This window comes from Cololabis saira, chromosome 7 (assembly GCF_033807715.1).
Source record: "Cololabis saira isolate AMF1-May2022 chromosome 7, fColSai1.1, whole genome shotgun sequence".
Lineage (NCBI taxonomy): Eukaryota > Metazoa > Chordata > Actinopteri > Beloniformes > Belonidae > Cololabis > Cololabis saira.
In genome coordinates, this window is record NC_084593.1 from 27,283,408 (window position 1) to 27,302,912 (window position 19,505).

The window sequence follows — 19,505 nt, forward strand, 5'->3', positions numbered from 1 at the left end:
GAGGAGTAGTACAGTAATGCCAGCCCGTATGAGCCCCTGGAGAGTGCTGGGACCGCTTAGATTATGAGCAACCTTTGGGCAATGCTAAATCCCTTTCAGCCCTCACACACATGCACTCACACACACACAGAAAGAAAATTGTATGTAAATAAAACCACCACATTTTAAATTCCTCTCATGTTACATCTACATGACATTTTTGGGGAGGAAGGTGCACTTACTGGGTGTTATAGGGATCATTTGATTCCTGGGGCACTACGGGAATGTGATGGAATTACTATTTGGGCATAAACCATGGAGACTTCAGAGAGTCGATATACTGTTTATATATTTTTCCTTCTTAGTAAGTTACATCAGTGCTGCAATCTGCAGGGTAAGACATATAGACTGATACATGGTGATTTAAAAACTAAGGAACACAATATAGCCTGAGCTAGTATATGATGGGGATATATGTCAAAAACAACATTTACAGGTACAGTATTACCCAGTCAAATCACATCAAGAATGGCACATGGAGTCATATCAGTAGTCTTTGGATTTCATCAAACTGAGAGCCAAATGTCATTCAAATATTACAAAAGTAGTTTCTGCTCATAAGATATATCTATACATATAAGTCACCCTTATCCAAACATTTTACTTTACAGTCCTCATTGTCTTTCCGTTCTGTTAAAAAAAAAAAAGTGTGTTGCCCTTTTCACGTATAGCAAAGCTGATTTGAGCAGAAAGGAGATTACATTGAAATAAATAAACTGAAAACACTAAACAGCCTGTGTGACCTCTAAACACACACGCACACCTTTTTAAATACCTAAATTCATCTATAGGTTTGTGTTCTTATTCTTATACAATTGTATATAAATACAGCCCTTTAAACAGTGTTTGCACTTACAGATTTGTAAGAACCTGCTGCTTCACTCAGTGGGGATTCAATCCTCTCACATTAATAACAACCACACACACATACATTCACAACCATGATCTAAATCACAGATAAATACATGTAAACGTTTTGAGCAAGACATAATTTTTTGTTTTTTTATTTGTGCTTATGTCCTGTATTAGAGTCAGTCCAGACCTAAATTTTGTTGCATTCTCTAATAGATCTTCAGTTTTTATAAATGAAAACAAAACACAGAGGGACAGAGAGGACACACATACACACACACACAGGTGACCTTTAAGGGGGAGGGTGGATCACTGAATATAATCTATGTGCAAACTGTGGGCTCAGCAGCCTGGGGAATACACACAGAGCCTGGCCAGACCTCGCTCAGCAGTGGAGTGTAAAAGAGAGGGAGACACGGGGACAAACATCCCATCAACCTCCGCACAACCTACTGTACATGCTCTAGGCATTTTTAGATAGTTATCAAAAGTTATTAAGACAACCTGAGAAGGTATTTTATGATCTTAAAGAAAAATATATTAGTTTCCATTCCAGGCTGCAGTAGAATAACGGTAACTCGTCCAGAGTTCTCGATTACTACTGAACATGATTGACCGGCTGAAGGATACCCTCATAAATAAATGTGATTACTTTAAAGAGATGAAACTGGTTTAAGTGTGTAAAAACTAAAAACAGCAAGACTGAAAGTGCAGGGGGAAACAGGAAGCCATGAGTCACTTCTTTAACCTTGATAAGCACATGTTTTCAAGTCATTCATGAGAGAACAGGTGATGGCACAGAGGCAGCAATTATCACAAAAATATCAGGTATCTCTCAACGGTAAAACACGGTAAGATGGTCTTGTATCTGAAATCTAAACTTGTCTCTGACATTTTTGCAAACCTTTTCTGTGTTGATGATGCCCCCTGGTGTCTGATTAAAAGCAATGCAACAATGTTCAATCAACATTTTTTAATTTCACAAAATAGGATAGAAAACAGGGTATTTTAAACAGTATTGCTGACAATCACTAAAAAAAACAACACAAATTTTAATTTCACAGCACAGTGAAGATAAAGTTGTTTTGTTTGTTTGCCAGGAAAAACATAAGCACTACTTTGGGGATGTTTTAAGCTGCTGCATACCATGTCTAAGTCTGATGTCAACCTGATCTTGAATTAGTAGTTGCTATTGTTGTTTTTATTGACAAGGAAAGGACACGATTGTAAGACAGAGACCTTTCAAAGTTGCAGTAATTAAACCTTTACTTAAAAACCTTCTCTTGACCCAGACATTTTAGCTAATTATAGACCAATTCCCAACTTTCCATTTGTATCTAAAATTCTGGAAAAGGTCATTGCAAGCCAGTTATGTGACCATTTGTATAGAAATGATCTATTTGAAGTTTTTCAGTCAGGGTTCAGAGTGCATCATAGCACAGAAAGAGCACTGATTCGAGTCACGAATGACCTTCTTATGGCTTCAGATAAGGGAGTAGTGTCCATACTGGTTTTACTGGACTTCAGTGCTGCTTTTGACACTGCTGCTTTTTGATAACTGCTCAGGTTCATGTTCTGGGTCTCTGGAAAGCCCCTAAAGACTGTAGATCATGGTATCTTACTGCATAGGTTAGAGCATGTTGTTGGGATTAAAGGGACAGCTCTACGTTGGTTTAAATCATATCTATCTGACAGGTTCCAGTTTGTTCATGTACATGAGGTTTCTTCAGAACAGACGAGAGTCTGCAACGCGGCTACGGTGTCTCGCAGGGTTCAGTGCTAGAGCCAATCTTGTTCAGTTTATACATGCAGCCCTTGGGAAGTATAATCCAGAATCACGGCATACACTTTTCATTATTATGCTGATGATACGCAGCTCTATTTGTCTATGAAGCCAGATGAAAAAGAACCATTAGTTAAACTTCAGGCATTTCTTAGGGACATCAAGGACTGGATGTGCGGACCTTTTTTGCTTCTAAATTCCTATAAAACAGAGGTAATTATTTTTGGTCCAAAGCATCTTAGGAAGGGATTAGATGGTGTTGCGATGGCTTCCAGTGCAACTGTGAGAAACCTTGGTGTTGTTTTCGATCAGGATTTGTCGTTTAAACCATATGTCAATCAGGTTTGTAAAATAGCATTTTTCCATCTCCATAATATCGCAAAGATTAGGAACATCCTCTCGCAGAGTGATACGGAAAAGCGAATTCATGCATTTGTATCTTCTAGACTAGATTACTGTAATGTATTATTAGCAGGATGTCAAAGTAATTGTCTGAATAGGCTCCATCTGATCCAAAATGCAGCAGCGCGAGTACTGACAGGAATCAACAAGAGACGTCTCTCCAGTGTTAGCGTCGCTCCATTGGCTACCCGTAAAATTCAGATTCCAATTCAAAATTGTATTACTTGCGTATAAAGCCCAAAACGGCTTAGCTGCGCGATATTTGCAAGACCTGATAGTGCCTTATGTTCCTGGCAGAGCTCTCCGTTCTCAGAGTGCAGGTTTACTCGTAGTTCCTAGAGTATCCAAATGTAGATTTGGAGGGCGGGCGTTCTGCTAACAGGAACCTTACTATGGAACCAACTTCCAATCTGGGTTAAGGAGGCTGACACCATCTCCACCTTTAAAACCAAACTTAAAACATTTCTGTTTAGTAAAGCTTATAGTTAGTGTAAACTGTAGTGTGGTAGGGCCAGTATACAGCTGCAGCTATAGAAGAATACTATAATAGTTTGCCTCAAACATAGCTTCGTTGTAGATATGCTGCTACAGGCCTATGCTGCAGGGGGGCACCAACATGATGCACTGGGCGGGGACCATCACCCTTCCTTCTCTCCTCTTCCTTTCTCATTTATTAATTATAAGTATTTCATAACCATCATTGTTCTCATAGTTTGTTGTGCTGGTCTGCCCCCCCTTTTCTCTTCTGCACTTTTGTAGGTTGGAGCTTCAGGAGCTGCATGCTGACCTGCAGTCCCCCCCCTCTGATCATCCCCCTGCTGCTTCCACCTTCTGTGTAGATGTCTGCTACATCTGTTTATATAGTCATCCCTGTAGAGCACCAGTTAGCCATTGTGTCTGTGTCTCTCTGTTCTCTGTTCTTCATTCTCTATCTGTTTGCTCTGCCCAGCTGGCCTTCAGCAGGACGGTCCCCTTATGAGCCAGGTCCTGTTTGAGGTTTCTTCCCTCTTACAGGGGAGTTTTTTTCTTGTCACTGTTTGGCTTAAGGTTTTTCCTCCCACTAGGTGAGTTTTTACCTGCCATTGTTTATGTAATAACTGCTCAGGTTCATGTTCTGGGTCTCTGGAAAGCCCCTAGAGACAACTTTTGTTGTATTAGACACTATATAAATAAAATTGAATTGAAATTGAATCTTATACTCTTTATAAGAACAGTGAAAATGCTACTGGTCATTCATAAATTACAACCAATTATTTACATTAAAGGTGTAAGGGGAAAAATAGTATTTTCTGTAATCTGTCATTTTGATGTGGGATCAGAACAAATAAATACAATCAAGACAAATGTATATTCATTGAAACAAATGATTTATCTTATGTAAATAGAGTGCAGTTGCCTTGCATCTCATTGGAAAGCACAGACTGATTATTAAAAAGTTTTAGTTTCCCCAGAACCTAATTTAGGAACATTTAAAGATTTTTAAGGGGTATTTGCACCCATGTCAGGCTCCGGCTGGTCCTCTATGAAGTAGGGATCTCCCTGATGGACTCTGTGATTGTGCACCCTCAGGTTCCCCTTGTGGGCAAATCTTTTTCCACATTCTGTACAAGCAAAGGGTCTCTTTCCCATATGAACGTCCCGCTGGTGTGCTCTTAAGTTGCCACTGCGAGCAAAACGCTTACCACACTGAGCACAAGCAAAAGGCCGCTCCCCTGTATGTGTGCGAGTGTGCACAGTGAGCTCAGATGGAGTGAGAAAGCTTTTGTCACAAAACTGACAGGGATGAAGTCTGACTCCTGTGTGGCGTAACAGGTGTCTGCGCTGATGTGAGGGGTAGGCAAAGCATCTTGTACAGTATGGACAGGTGTAAGGCCGTCCATTACCTCCACCCGAAGCTGTAGGGTGGCCAAGAGTGTTAGTGTGTCGTAACGTGATCAATGGGGAATTTGATTGTGGTCGCAGAAGGTCTCTGTCACCAAAATTTGTGACTCGCCGTGTGCGATTAATGGGGCTCCTCCCATCCCCATCTCCTCTGGTTCGCCATGCCAATTCACCGGAGGGGGCTTGAGGAGGATCATCCTGAATTCCACTCCGGCCTACTGCTCGACCCTGCGCTGAGTTCTGATTGGAGTTTTGGTTCTCATGCTCCTGGTCCAAGAACGGAAAAGAGCTTTCGTTATCTTCGTCGCTGGCCTCGTCTGATGCAAAAGCAGCTCGGAAGCAGGATGGGTCTGAGCTGGTGCCACTGCTAGCTGGAGCAGAGCAGCTACTGCCATCTGCCTGCAGGTTCTCAAGAGCCAAAACACCACCACGCGTGGTGTCCAGCCCTGACAACCAGTCTCCTGATTGAGGTAGGCTGGGATCAGATCTAGGGGAGCATTGTCCACTTTCAGAGATGGAGAGAAAAGGAGCAGAAGCTTGATCCTGTGGAGCACTAAGGTCTGTACTGCGACTACTCTGATTCCAGTTAGATGCTGTGGAAAAATTGAAAGCAAAACAAGAATTAATGATCTATTTGTCTCATCATCTACAGCAGTGGTTCCCAAACTGTGTGCCGCGGCACACTGGTGTGCCTTGAGGCAAGTCCAAGTGTGCCGTGGGATTTTGTGACAACCATAGCCTACTCCAATATAGTATACAACTAGACAAAAATAATTATTTAAATTTACTATATACTACTTTGAATGCACTCATTCCATAATACAGAGGCAAACTCTTTATCTAAAAACTATTTTAAAAAATCCTCAAAGAGGATCCCACATTTCGCTGTTCGCGCAGTTGCGCAGGTGGTTGAAATGGGTGTTTGATGAAGCCCAATTTGATAAAGTTTAAATATTTTTGTGAAGTATTTTGTTAATAAATATTTCATGAGTAGAATAGTTGTCTTTGTCATATCTTATTTGGCATTAGTAAATAATAAACTTAACAGATAAACAGATGATATTAGTGATAACACGTGTTATAAGGCACAATAGGTGTGCCTTGAAATTTTTATTTGTCCTTTGGTGTGCCTTGGGCACAGAAAGTTTGGGAACCACTGATCTACAGTACAAAAATACTCTTATGTTCTTATACTAACTCCAGTGTTTTTCTCCTGCCTTCAATGAACAGGCTTGACAGTCAATGTTGAGAGAAGTGACTCACGTTTGTTCTTGGTTTGTGTAGCAGGCAGGCCGTCAATTCTCCTCTGATCCTCAGCAGCAAGTCCTCCCTCTGGAGCTTGGGCTGTTGCAGATCCAGCTGCAGACTGTGATGTAGCACACTGTTAAGAAAAGGTCAAACAAGTGGGTAAGATTTAAGCAGCAAGGAGTAACCCATGTGTATCTTTGTAGTGGCTGTTCAAACACTAATGAAGGTTTAATTGCTTTAAATTATTAGTTAATCTCCATCCCTCAAGGAGCAGGACAGGATCTGACCTCGTGTTTTATGGAAACTCTGTCTAGACCCACGACCTCCTCTTTCAGCTTACTGGGACTGGGTCCTTCCACTGAGTCTGCATGACAAGATGCATCATTTCCCACATTCAGACCTGTGTGAGAAAAGTTTCAGCAAGTTTGCAATATCTGGAGTTGATCATTTACTATTAACAATCAGAATAGATTCATGCAAAGTAAGATTGGTGCGTTAAAGCATGTTTTGGCTTCTGATGTTTTTAAAGAAGCTGTGTAGTTTGGGGGAACATCTCGGATATTTTTAAGTTATTTACAGCTTAGCCATGTTTAGATTTTTTGCCTTCTCAGATGGTCTCCTTTTAAATATAAATACATGAATACAACTGTGAAATGTAACATTTTCTAAGATTCTGAATACAGAACAGTAAAGTACTGAGCTCCATCTCCACCAGTAGCAATCTTGTGTCAAATAAGTTAGGGACGCCAAATCAATACTTTAATATTTCAAGGACAAATCAACAAAAATGCTGAAGAATCTTTAAGCTACGATTAGTATTGAATCTTCTACCTTAGTGAGCAGCCCATACACATACGTTTCTGATATCAGCTACTTTTCTGCCTGTTCTTGATTACGGCGATGTTGTGTACATGTTTAGGGCTCCATATTTCATTCATATATCAATTGATCGTACATAAAGTAGTCCCATAGGTTAAAAGGAAGATGGTGAGAAGAATTTGAGATGAGTAGACACTACATGCCCAAAACCCTTAAAATTATGATTTACGAATATAACAGTTAAGTAAGCAGTGACACACACTGTTGGCTGTTTAGGACAAATAAACAAGAAAGGTAAGCACAATAAACGACTCCCTGTGCAGTATTTTTTGGCGAGCCTTTACCAATTTATGGCATGGTATGATTTGCATATTGGCAAAAAATTAAAAATTAAAAAAAAAAATTAAATTAAAATTAAAATCCCGTTGGTGTCCCCCCCAATCCTGACATCAGATCTGCACCCCGCACGCCTGGCTCTCCGCTGCTCTATCCGAAGCAATGTTGAGAGTATGCATGCTGAGCTGTCTTGGATGATAGTGGAGGATCGACTAGCATACAGCCTTATTATGTTTTTGAAGAATATCAGTATATTACGCAAACCTGGCTTCTTGTTTATGCAACTTCTACCAACAAATAATAGACACAGCTATGATACCAGAATGGCCCTAGCTAATCACTTTTCTCTGCTTATGCCCAGAACCAATGCATTGAAAAAAACAGTAATGTATAGAGCAGTCGCACACTGGAACCATCTCCCCCCATGTATAGTTGCAATAAACAAGGTGTCAGGTTTTAAAAGGAGACTGAAGCAGCTGTGGTTCAGAAGGAAGTCATGATCGGTCATAGGTATATATTGTGATTATTGTGCAAATTGTAAGTATATTATAAATTTAATCGTAAATATATTCTAAATCACTGTAGGCTATGTGTGTATATATAGTACAGAAGTATGAGTATATTATAATGTATGAGTATATTATGATATGTAGTATATTTATACTACTATAAATAGAGGTATGGGTATATTATAAATTATAAAGTCGTTGCAAACTATTTTGCTCAAAAGTGGATACAGATCTGGTGATAGTAGCAAATATTGTTACCTAAGATGTGGATGGTTGGTTATTTAATCTTTTATTTTTGTTTCAATTTATTACTTCAGGAATTCTAGTGAATGTTTTTCACCCTTTTTGAGTTGTATTATTGTCATCTTTTGTATGTCTATGTGTGGACCCCAGGAAGAATAGTCTTCCCATTGAGAAGACTAATGGGGATCCTTTTTAAATAAACAAATAAACCCCTGGTCAGCTGACATACCTGATCCTGTGGTGGGGCTGCCCTCTCCATCTGCTGAATCCCCCTCGGCTCTCTGCCTCCTCTCCGTCTCCAGCCTCCCCCGGAGGATGCTCATCTCCCTGCTCTTCTGCGCCAGCTCTGCCTGCTGCTCGCACAGGCAGCTCTCAAAGATCTTGGCGATCTCGCACACAGCTGCAGCCAGCAGTGAGTCCATGACGCTGGCCAGCTGAGCGTGGAAAACACTCCTCACAGGCTCCATGTTTCTTTGTTTAAATTACCCCTTTTTTGTTTATCTGAAATTGACTGACACAGCTGTATTTTTAACTAGCTGGCCCGAAAAGGCAGCAGAAGGACTCCCTCACTCTGACATCTAAATACTGCCACGAAACATTGCCATGGCCCATCGCTTTTTTACGCCATGTGCTTATTTTATCAATACATTATTGTGGGATTTAAACCCCTCTTCACATCCCAGCGTAATGATAACCTGTTATCTCCTTAGCAAATGTTACTGCTATAATTATAAGCACAGAAGAAAGTCGATGTAGCTTTAATAAATCCAGCTCACGGTGTAACTCAATCACTGTTCAGAAGTAAAACGTTGATAAATAAACATGATCCGTGTGAGAAAAGTACACAGATGGGCTGATACGGAGCTGTATTAGCCCCTCCAGGCTAACACTAACGCCAATTGTGTACATGCAACAGTAAGAAACTCACTGTTTGGTAGTCACACCAGTCGGCAACCACGTCTTTTCACTGGCCAACATGAGATAAATGAAACATTTTCTCAAAAAATTAAATCCATTTGGTTGTCCTGTTAGCAGGTTGGCACCTGTGATGTAGTAACGTGAGCAAGTCTCGCGAGAACTCAACGCTGCTGGCCATGGGTGCTGACGAAACTGTTTAAAGCTCATAATGTAGAATATGATCATCAATAATCATAATTAATTTCTATTTTCAGTTGACAAAAATCTAAAAATTATAAAGTGACCCCTTAATTTTTCTTATTTATCTTTGAAACCGTTACCAAAAACTGAAATAATAGCTCATGTGTTACCTGAGATGTCTTTTTGTGAGGTGCTCTGCATCAAGAGTATTCCCTCTTAAATCTAGCCTGGCAATTCACCCCGATTCTGTTCCTCTTTACTAAAAATAATTACTCTGGTTTCTCTGGATTTGATTTTGATTTCCAAGAAGTAGGACCAGCAGACACAGAAGAAACCAACTTGTAACCCGATTGATTAGACATACAATTAAAATGTACTATTATTTGTAGGAGCACTAATAACCGGATTAAAACCATGTACTAGGCCTATACGTTTTAATTTAAAATGACAATTGTAAAATCCAACAACAAATAAGTTACAGGTTACTTAATCTGTCTTTCAATTAGATAACGAAAATTAAAAACAGCTTGTTACATTTCCGGCTCAGATAAAAAAACAAAACAAAATGGAAAAACTAATCAAATAAGATTTTGATATTTAATTGGTTGGCTTTTGTGACCCAGAAAATGTTCTGCATGAGAAAATGAAGGTTATGTATTACATTGTAACTTCTGGGTCACGTGCACCCGACCAGTTAAATATTAAAATCAAATTCACCTCTGTAGCCAGTGTTTAAATTCAGCATTTTTGAAGTGAGCCTAAATTTGAAAGTACAAATTACATTCCTTTTTCATTTTCTGGTATCTGATTTTAAGACATAGAAAGTTAGCCGTCACATTTTTTATTTTGATTGTCATTTTAAATAGAACAAATGGTATACCGTTTCTATTACTAATATTTTAGTATTTTTCAATTACTAATATGACTACTAATTTACTACTAAATTATAATTGAAAGTGATTATTTAAATGTGCAAGACAAAGTGTAAAATATGAATTTATTTAATGGTAACAATGGTTTTATCTGCCAGCACACGCACTTTGGGGATAATGGTCACACAACAACACTTTAATAAAAACTGATTTAAAAAAAAAAAAAAAAAGTTAAATGTTACTCAATTTAGAATTCAATTCAATTTTAAAAAGGGAAATTGAATGAAAAAGAAAACCCCAAAACACAGGCAGAAGATAAATGGGAACGTAACATTCAGATAACAATTCCGTGTCAAATGATGTAACTGGAATTTCTGCAGTGCAGTGAGCTCAGTTAAAAAACAAAAAAAGAACTCATGCACTAAGAAGAGAAAAAAAGCATATAGCTAATAATATGCAAAGTTAGAACAATTACATTTTTTGTCATTTTCCTTTAGGGTGAAAATGACAGATTCAATCAAGTAAGATGAAAACCATCAAATACAGTTTACATTACAGCACTAGGTTAAAAGATCTGACTTCAAAACAAAAAAGATCTGACTTTACATCCAAACCAAAAAACCAACAACTTAATCTGTAATGATGTGATAAAATTTGGCAAATAACTTGTAGCACAGAAAAATAAACTATTAAAATTAAGGTAAACAGTAGGCAAATATGTACACTAAATACAACTCCCAGCCAGGGTCCAATACTTTGATGATGTGCCGTTTATCAAAAACAAGCGCTAATACTTTTTTTACTTAGTTTTCAGAACCAATAGTGAGTGGTTCTTCCCGTATTTACTGCAGACAGAACTGCAATCAGAAACCAATAATGGATTTATGTAACTTTTGCACCAATGACATCAACTGAACCTATTTTTCAGGTATTGGCTAAATAAGAAACACACCATCATCAAAGTCTGCTGGTTTTTTCTGGGAACAAACGTATAAATCCAGGAGGTTAAAACAGGTTGTTTTGAATTGTGGTTGTTGCGCACTCTTCTATGACTCACGACATAGTGCCCGCCCCCTCCCTGTTGTGATTGGTTCGGTACATTTTGCATCAGTAAAAAACAGCTATAAATGGGAGAGGTACCTGATCCACTTCACACGAAAACATTTTCAGGATGGAGTGTGACTGGCCAGGTTATAAGGAACAGAAAGGAGTTTTCTTCTCAATGTTAGATTATCAGATGCTGGACTCCCACCTTCTTCTCATGAAGCTTTTACAGCACAATGTCAATTCAATAAAAGAGGTGACTAAGAGACTCAAGGAATCTCAGATCTGTTCTTTAAGCTTGGTTTGGTGGGCGATGTCACATCCTTTTGGTTATCTTCGATGTCTTCCAAGGGCTCAGTCCATCCAAGGTCTCCATTTTTATCAGCAGTGTTCGTGGGGTTTGTGTGTATTTTTCCAATGTGAAACTTGAGTGCACCACGAGAACTATACTTCTTTGGACACATGATGCAATAATATTGTTCTACAGTTTCATATGTCCCTGTGCGCTTTCTGAGCTTAGACAAATCAACATTGTGATGTGCGCTTGAGAGCTTGATGGAAGGTCCATCATGGTTATTGACAGAGGCACGTGCCCCCACAGTCATGGGAGTCACTTTTTTCTTTTTGAGGAGGGGTGCGTTAGAACGAGATTTAGCCCTTTCTTTTGCCAACAATTTATGATGTTTTCTGCAAGATTCTTTATGATGTTTGAGATCAGCTTTGAGGTGGAAGCGTCTTTTGCAGCCTCGACACCTATTGTGGTAAAGAGTGTGCATATCTCGGCTCAATTTTCTTTCAAACTCCCTGTGGCAATACTTACAGAAGTACTTCTCCTTGTGGAGATTTTCCATTATCTCTGGTTCGGCAGAACTGCCATTGGTTTCTGTACTTTTTCTCTGCTCTTTTACGACCTTTGCTGCACTGTCATGCTCTTTTCCTGCTCTGTTATTCCTCCCCTTTCTTCTTCCATGTCGTTCTAAGCCTATCAGGTCAGGATATTCTTGTTTGAGGTCTCGCAGCAATATTTTCACATCACTTATATTGTGTGGATATTGACCTCCATGGAGCAATACTTTCACACCATTTCTCACTCGTGGATGTTGATTTCCTTGGCCAAAGACTGGCAATTGTCTGTCCTGGAAGTGTTTTGACTTCTTATTTAAATTGGAAACTGTAAGGGAGAAATAAAAAAAAAATACAGTTATAAATAAAACGTGTATCATAATAATAAACTGATCAATCCTGCTACAAACTCACATGACTAATGTACAGCAGGGCAGGGTGTGGATTACATCCACAAAACTTAATCAAAAACAAATAATCTTAGTCTTGAGGGATAACTCAATTGTTTCACCATGAGTGCTCCAAAATATGACCTTTTATTTAACCTCTTGAGACCCGGGCTTTTGTTTGATGTGCATTTTTTATGTCTCCTTACAACTTGGGATCAGTAGGACTTAATTTTAGTTTAAATTAAATTTTAGCTTTCTATGTGCTCTTGAACTATATCAAATCCAATGTCCTCACATGAGGACCATCTTTGCATATACATTTTTTCCTTGCTATTTGGGATCAGGGAAACCCAAATAGCATAAAAATGAAATTTTAGCTTTCTACAATAAGTAGTTATCTTAAAAACCAATGTCCTCATATGAGGACATTGGGTCTGTCTTAAGGCTGAGTTATGGTTCTGCGTCAAAACGACGCCGGGCCTACGCCGTACGGTACGCGTCGACGCAGACCACACGCCGTCACGCGTCCCAAAAATTGTAACTACGCGTCGAGGCGACGCAGACCAAACGCAGACGAGAGGGCTGTGATTGGTTCGCTTGGTAGCAACACATTTCCGGTTTCCGGTTTGAAGCCGTCGTGAACTTTCAGCGCTCTTTTCTTCGTGTATGTGTGATTTTTTTTTGTTTTGTTTTTTTGCGCAATAGTTGTCCTTATCTCTTTGATTCACTGTGACCGGAAAGGTCGGATAAACCATTCAGGAAAAGATCGCGAACTAGCAGTCGCGGGGGGTACTGCACTGCGGCGAAATGGTGTGACGGAGAAGTCCGAAGGGTTCACGACGGCGTCACGGTGACGGCGTCGATTTGACGCAGAACCATAATTCAGCCTTTACTGTATGACAATAAAGACCATTCAATCAATGTTATCATTTACACCTGTGTTTCTTTCTGTATTACACAATGAAGACACCATTAATTATTAAAGTACAAAAGTTTATTTTATACTGTCAACAAACAAAACAAAAAACAAAAGTGCAAAGTTTATGAACCTACTGGCCTCTGTGAAAGGCTTCATAGCAGTTGCGCCCTTTTTGCAAACAAAGGAACACATTGCATGTCTTGCAGCGCACACGGCATTTCCCAGGGCAGCCTTTTTGTCTGCAACGCATTGGGTTCTTCAGATTGGCAACTTCCGGCAGATGAGCAGCAGAGGTTGTGCGCACTGAGATGTGGGGGACTGGATTGACCCGGGATCTTTGGCCAGGTTGTGGATAGCATGCACTCTCTTCTTCTGCATGTGTGACATCACACTTGTTGAGGAACACCTGAGCCACGTCCATGCGGAACTCGAGGAACGTCATGATAGCCTTTCTTGGGGTACCATGTTCCTGTTGATCTCGGCGATACAGCAGCCAGCTGTTGGCCAGAGCAAGATCCATAAAGTGCATAAGCATGCGAATTGTCCACTTCTTTGTTCGCACACTCATCCTGTAGTAGCTCATCATTCTGTCTGATAAGACCCTATCGGAGTGCACCTTTGTACCAGGATCCACTGTTTTTGTCAGGCGTTTGAGGACCAGGGCTCCCAAACCCGATCCTTCTGCATCTGGAACCTGTGCAGCCAGTGCCTTTGAACCTTGGTAAACCTCAAAGTCCAGAACGATCCCATCTTCTGATGCCAGGACAAAGTTCTTCATGCCAACTGAATTTGGCTTTAGCGGCATATGCTGGCGGAATGGACAGGCTCCAGTGAATGGTATCGTCTGCTCATCTATTGAGACGGATTCTGGTCGAGCCTGAGCGTGGCAGCCTTTGAGTATGCGATTCATGAAAGGCCTCACCTTCCAGAATGTGTCCGTTTTCCCGTCTTCAGGAACGTCGTCATCAATTACTACCTTCAGATGGCTCCTCAGCTTGAAGAATCGGTCGCGTCTCATTGAGTCACTAATGGCAGGGATTCTCAGGCTATTGCACCAGAACATGCGGGTTTGTGGATATGGGACGCAGGACATCAAGATGGATGCTCCAAAAAAGCGGTACATCTCTTCAACCGATGTGTTGAGAGATCTCCCACTTTTGGCTAAGGACATAGAATTTGTACAGTCGGCAAGGACTTTCATCAGTTCTATGTCAATGTACTGCTCCATGTACTGCACCGGCCATAAATCTGCTCTCTCGTCTTGTTGTTCATCAGCTCCCTGAAATGGGACTAAGATACGGTTGAATGGAGCAAACTTCCAGTACTCTCCATTTCCCTTTCTTGGTCCTGCCCTGCGTCCTTGCAGATCCTGGTCAGGTTCTAATAATAAAAATATGATACATTTTATTTGCAATATACTCAGCATTTTGAACCAAATAAAGTGCTACAGAGTAAAAACATGGGTATTAGGTTATGTCTCACCATCATTCTCAAGATGCGGTTGTTTATGTTGTGGCTCACTCGTATCACTGTCAGTATCTTCACTTATGTGAGCAGCATCAGGTTGATAATCTGAATCTGATTCAGAATCATCAGGTTGCTCTCCAGTTTCTTCACATGGAACGATTTCAGCCACAGCAGGATCATTGTCTTCACCATCTGACAAATCCTCAATCTCAGAGCCGTCTGCGATTGCCTTCAGCAATTGTTCAGCTCTCGAAAGGGAGATTCTCCCTGTAATGATAAAAATGCACAATCTATGACATACACTGCAAAAATGTAAAATCACCCCCCAAAAAGTAACTTGTTTTTAGAAAATTTCCATTTGTTTAAAGCAAATTTTCACTAGAAATAAGTAGAATAATCTGCCAGTGGAGCAAGTTTTTATTTCCTTGTAATAGGAAATAAACAATTCTAAGTGTAATGAGACTTATTTTGACAAGAAATTGGAGAAGAAATAAAGACAAATGTTCTTGGAAAGAATTTACGTTTTTGCAGTGAAGATAGACCCGATGTCCTCAAACGAGTACTTCATGTTTACAGACGTTGTAGCTTGCTAACATTACTCAAATGTATCAAAAAAGCATGCCATGTGAAGCTATAGATGTTATTGTGCATAAATATATTCGTTTCAATCATAAAATTAGGTTAGGATTTTTACCTTGTCCATATTTCTGTCGGGAGCTGCCATAGAAGACTTTCGTTGGGATCTCTGCCATCTTGTGTTTTCCCAAATGAGTGTAATTTCATTATGAGACCAATAGAGGTTGCAGGCAGGGTCCCCGGATGAGGACAATGGGTCAATGTTCGTACAAATGAAGTATCATGGCGCAGAACAGCAGAAATGTCCTCATATGAGGACGCGGGGTCTCAGGAGGTTTTAACATTATATTTTGAATATTTAGTTTAAAGCATCATATCAGACACTCAAGAGTTAAATTTCAGTGACTACACTTCCCATTTGGACAAGTGACAAAATCGATAAATGGCATATCGGCCTGTGCTTCAGGTTGCCATGGTAACAATAAATTTAATGGTAGACATAACTGGAGCTTTGATTAGGCATTTTTAGATTGGATCCCGCTAATATCGCTGCATGATGAAATCGTGTTTAAAGCGCATTGATAACACAAGAATAGGCAAAGGCGTGTTATTTGTCACCTCGTGCCTGAAGGCGAGTTGAAGAGAGGGACGGTGAGTCGGGAGGCGTTAGCTGCGAAACATGTGCGTAGAATGACGTATAGTCCCTACATCAGTAAGATTTTTACGCCGTCAGACAAGTGTAGTTTTCAGAACGAGGATGGATGAACATCGGGATGTGTGTTTTTTTTGGCCGAGTTTGGCTTCTTTGCAAAGCCCCAGTTTGTCTTTTTTGTGGCAACTTGTTCAAATAAGGTGGACCCTCCTTTGTGATTCTGGACATACACCGGTTTAAAACGGGTTACTGGCATAAATGCAAAAAAGCAATGTTAATTTGCACAAAAAGCAACTGAGGCACATTTTGGTGAACAAAGAAAACTTACTTCTTTTGGATCTCCTACTGCTGTTTCTTTTGAGGTTGAAGTCATTGTTAGCCACCTAAAATAGTGAAATTGTTATTATTATTTAATTTCTTAACAGCAAAGAGAGCATGGACAACAGATGTGCAAGTACTATTCTTCAACATACATATGACTAGTGCACAAATTACACAGAGCCACACACTCCTGATGATCTCCAGAACCTCTGTAACTCTAAACTGCATTCCTTTTGAAGAACTCCCCTAATCCCCGATCATAAATCTATTGCAGAGGAAATAATGAAAAGTGCATTACCCCTGCACTAAAGTTCATGTCCAGAAACTCTACAGATTTTGGTTTCATTTGTCTGAAACATTAATAAGAATTTCATGTTTTCATCATCATCTGTAAATCTCCTGTTTTTTTGTATTTCAAAATGACAAAATTATCCTTTTTGGTTTCCAATATATTCGTAATGGGTTTTAAAAATACTTTAAATTCAATGTTGGAACTACAACTATTTCCCTTGAATAGTGTGTCTTGGGAGTGATTGGCTGTAGTTTTCCATTTTCCTTTTAACGTGAGGTACACCAGTATGGTACTTTAAAAGAAAATTCACACAATGACTGTGACTGCAGCCATTGGGATAGAAGAATTTAAGCAATACTTTGTACAGGTCTACCTTTCCAGGCTATAAAGTATTCAGTCTACAAGTATTCCGATTTTTTCAACCTGACTTAAACACAACAAAGAAGTAGTAGCAGAAAATACCAAGCAAATGAATCATAGTTGTTCCACTCCAGGTCAATCCAATAGATATATTTCTGGGGTGGTGCATGTAAGGCTACAGAGGTTATGAGATAGGATTCCCCCTAGATATGTCATCAGTTCTACAAAGATGTATAAACTAAGCTTTGCGTGCAGTCAGACAATGTGCTGTGTAATATTTCACTATGTTAGCAGAGAGCACTACCGTAACTGGTTTTGAACATCAGTTTTGTCGACTGGAAATGGGTTCCACCAAAGTATATTAAGTTTAAGTTGTCACCAGTAGTCTTAAGTCTGTCTTCACAGAAAGTCCGAGTAAGTCTAGCAAGAGCATTAGTTTTCTTTAGCTTATGTTTTGCTTCATGTGTGTATGTGTGTAAAAATAGTATCTCAGTAAACCTGTATTAATAAGCATATACAACCATCCTATCACATTTACCAAAACTAATAATTAAGATATCGTATCAAAATTACTCAAATCCATTTTATTTGCCGATGACACCAACTTTTTTGCATCAGATGAGAATCTACAGTAGCTTTTGGAAATGGTCACATCTGAATTCATTAAAATGCAATATTGGTTTGACAAAAATAAATTATCTTTAAATATAAGCAAGACAAAATTCATGATTTTTGGAATAGGAATATTGATAACAGGGCTTCTGGAATGTGTGTTTGCGTGTGCATGTGTGTGTGTATGTATGTATATATATATATATATATATATAATTTATAATTGCTCTGGTATATCATTTATTTAGAATGCTCACGTATAATATTGTAATTAAGTGCTGTAATATTTTTATAATGTAATAATATGTATATTTTTTTGATAAAGTAAAGCTTGCTGTTATATATATATATATATATATATATATATATATATATATATATTTTTTTTTTTTTTTTTTTTTTTTTTTTTTTTTTTTTTTTTCATTTTGTATGCGAGGAAAATTGAAATAGAAACAAGGGGTAGGACCTCATAAGTTTTTACTTCCTCCTACTCCTTTTCGGGCATGCTCAAAATAAAGATTTTTCTTTTCTAATAGTCTTTGTGTCTCAACTCCACCATTATACAGCTCTAAAGCAGTTACAGGGTATTCAAGAATGTTTCAGTTAATCCAACTAATCTGAATGTATTAATGTCATAATTATGAAGCAGCAGTCTGACAGGGGCACATGTTTTGAATTACCTAACCTGCGAGTGCGATGTACCCTTCTAGGTGACATGGGGAGCAGAGTTCTTGTGCTTTGGAGCAACAATCAAACTAAACCCATGTTGTGGCAAATATAACACTGGTGACAAACTTGGCACAGTCATTACCTTATTACAACATCACTAGTAAGAAGCCTGTCAATACAGGCATGCACCAGCAGAGATTCCCCTTCAACTACACACCTTGTGCTCAACAGGAATGTGACAGATAGGAATGGAAAACTGACGTAGTCTTACACTGGGACACACAGCATCCTCCTGTTTGATCACCACCTCAGTCCCCAGTGGAGCACACCAGTCATCTGGTACTGCAGAAAGCCACAGATACAAACACTAGTAACCTCCACATATTAAACATTCAAATGTTCTAACTTGATTTACATGACAACACTGCCAAATTCTGTATTTGCACATTGAATACCAAATGACAATATAAATTCTGCATTTTATTTTAAAATGTGTCTTAATAAAGTGTCTTAATAGTATCATTGTTAATTTAGACCTGAATGTGCTCTGAGGTCTGATTTTTTTCCTATTTCATATAGTGGCGGCTTTCTTATTAGTAACAAATAAATATATGATAAATGTGATAACAGCATATTATTTGAGATGTAATAAACAACAAACATCAATGTACCTTCAAAATCAATCTCTGGAACTTCAGAAGTCTGTGTACGAACATCAACAACGGCCACGGTCTCATTCTGAGGTTCGTTTCTCTCTGTTTTCCTGCGATCTTCAGACCCGTGGCCTATCAGCTCTTTGAGTTGCAGCTCTGCCCTCTGTAGTTTGATTTTAAGTTGAGCAGCTTCTTCTCCTTTCTGTGCTAGCTCCATTTGATAGCCATATAGGACATTTTCAAAAATCTTAATTGCTTCAAACACAGCTGTCCTGAAGACAGAGTCCATTGCAGTGGTCATCTGCACCTGGAACTGCCTCATCAGTTGGTCAGACATGATCAAAGATGACAAGTAGATGTTTTCAGATGTCAGGGATGAAGAATAGATACTGTGACGGTCCCTTCACCCTAAACAGGGACATAAAATATCAGTTTTTGAAACAGTTTTTTTAAACCCAGTCATTTACTTTCCCATATGAAACATTTTTCACATTCAAGAAGAGACTGTACAGCTGCATTTAAACCATGCACATATAGATGGATTACATTCTAGCATTGCGAGTAAAGTTGACACTTTAGTTACATAAGAATCAGAATCCTCACCAGCTTTGTGCAAACAAAGAGGA

The 19,505-nt window shown here is 39.1% G+C and overlaps 2 protein-coding genes across 4 annotated transcripts in view; both read right to left on the minus strand.

Annotated features, from left to right (window-relative positions):
- Nucleotides 1-1,610: 1,610 nt before the first annotated feature.
- LOC133447016 (zinc finger and SCAN domain-containing protein 2-like) lies at nt 1,611-9,215 on the minus strand. Its single transcript, XM_061725395.1, has 4 exons — nt 8,342-9,215; nt 6,493-6,605; nt 6,221-6,338; nt 1,611-5,550 (listed from the first exon to the last, which is right to left on the minus strand). Exons 1-4 carry the CDS (start codon nt 8,577-8,579, stop codon nt 4,556-4,558), a joined length of 1,464 nt encoding a protein of 487 aa, XP_061581379.1. The 5' UTR covers nt 8,580-9,215; the 3' UTR covers nt 1,611-4,555.
- A 3,139-nt stretch (nt 9,216-12,354) lies between these two features.
- The window catches only part of LOC133447017 (uncharacterized), an 8,247-nt gene continuing 1,096 nt past the window's right edge, over nt 12,355-19,505 (minus strand). The window contains exons 2-6 of one of the 3 annotated variants that reach the window (XM_061725396.1): nt 18,898-19,287; nt 18,444-18,568; nt 16,301-16,355; nt 14,760-15,011; nt 12,355-14,657 (exon numbers count right to left, since the gene is read on the minus strand). In XM_061725396.1, the coding sequence (XP_061581380.1) occupies nt 13,408-14,657; nt 14,760-15,011; nt 16,301-16,355; nt 18,444-18,568; nt 18,898-19,216 (2,001 nt within the window). In that variant the 5' untranslated portion in view covers nt 19,217-19,287 and the 3' untranslated portion in view covers nt 12,355-13,407. Of the gene's footprint in view, nt 14,658-14,759; nt 15,012-15,438; nt 16,271-16,300; nt 16,356-18,443; nt 18,569-18,897; nt 19,288-19,505 lie in introns of those variants that run through there. The other 2 variants (XM_061725397.1, XM_061725398.1) reach the window with 2 other exon arrangements.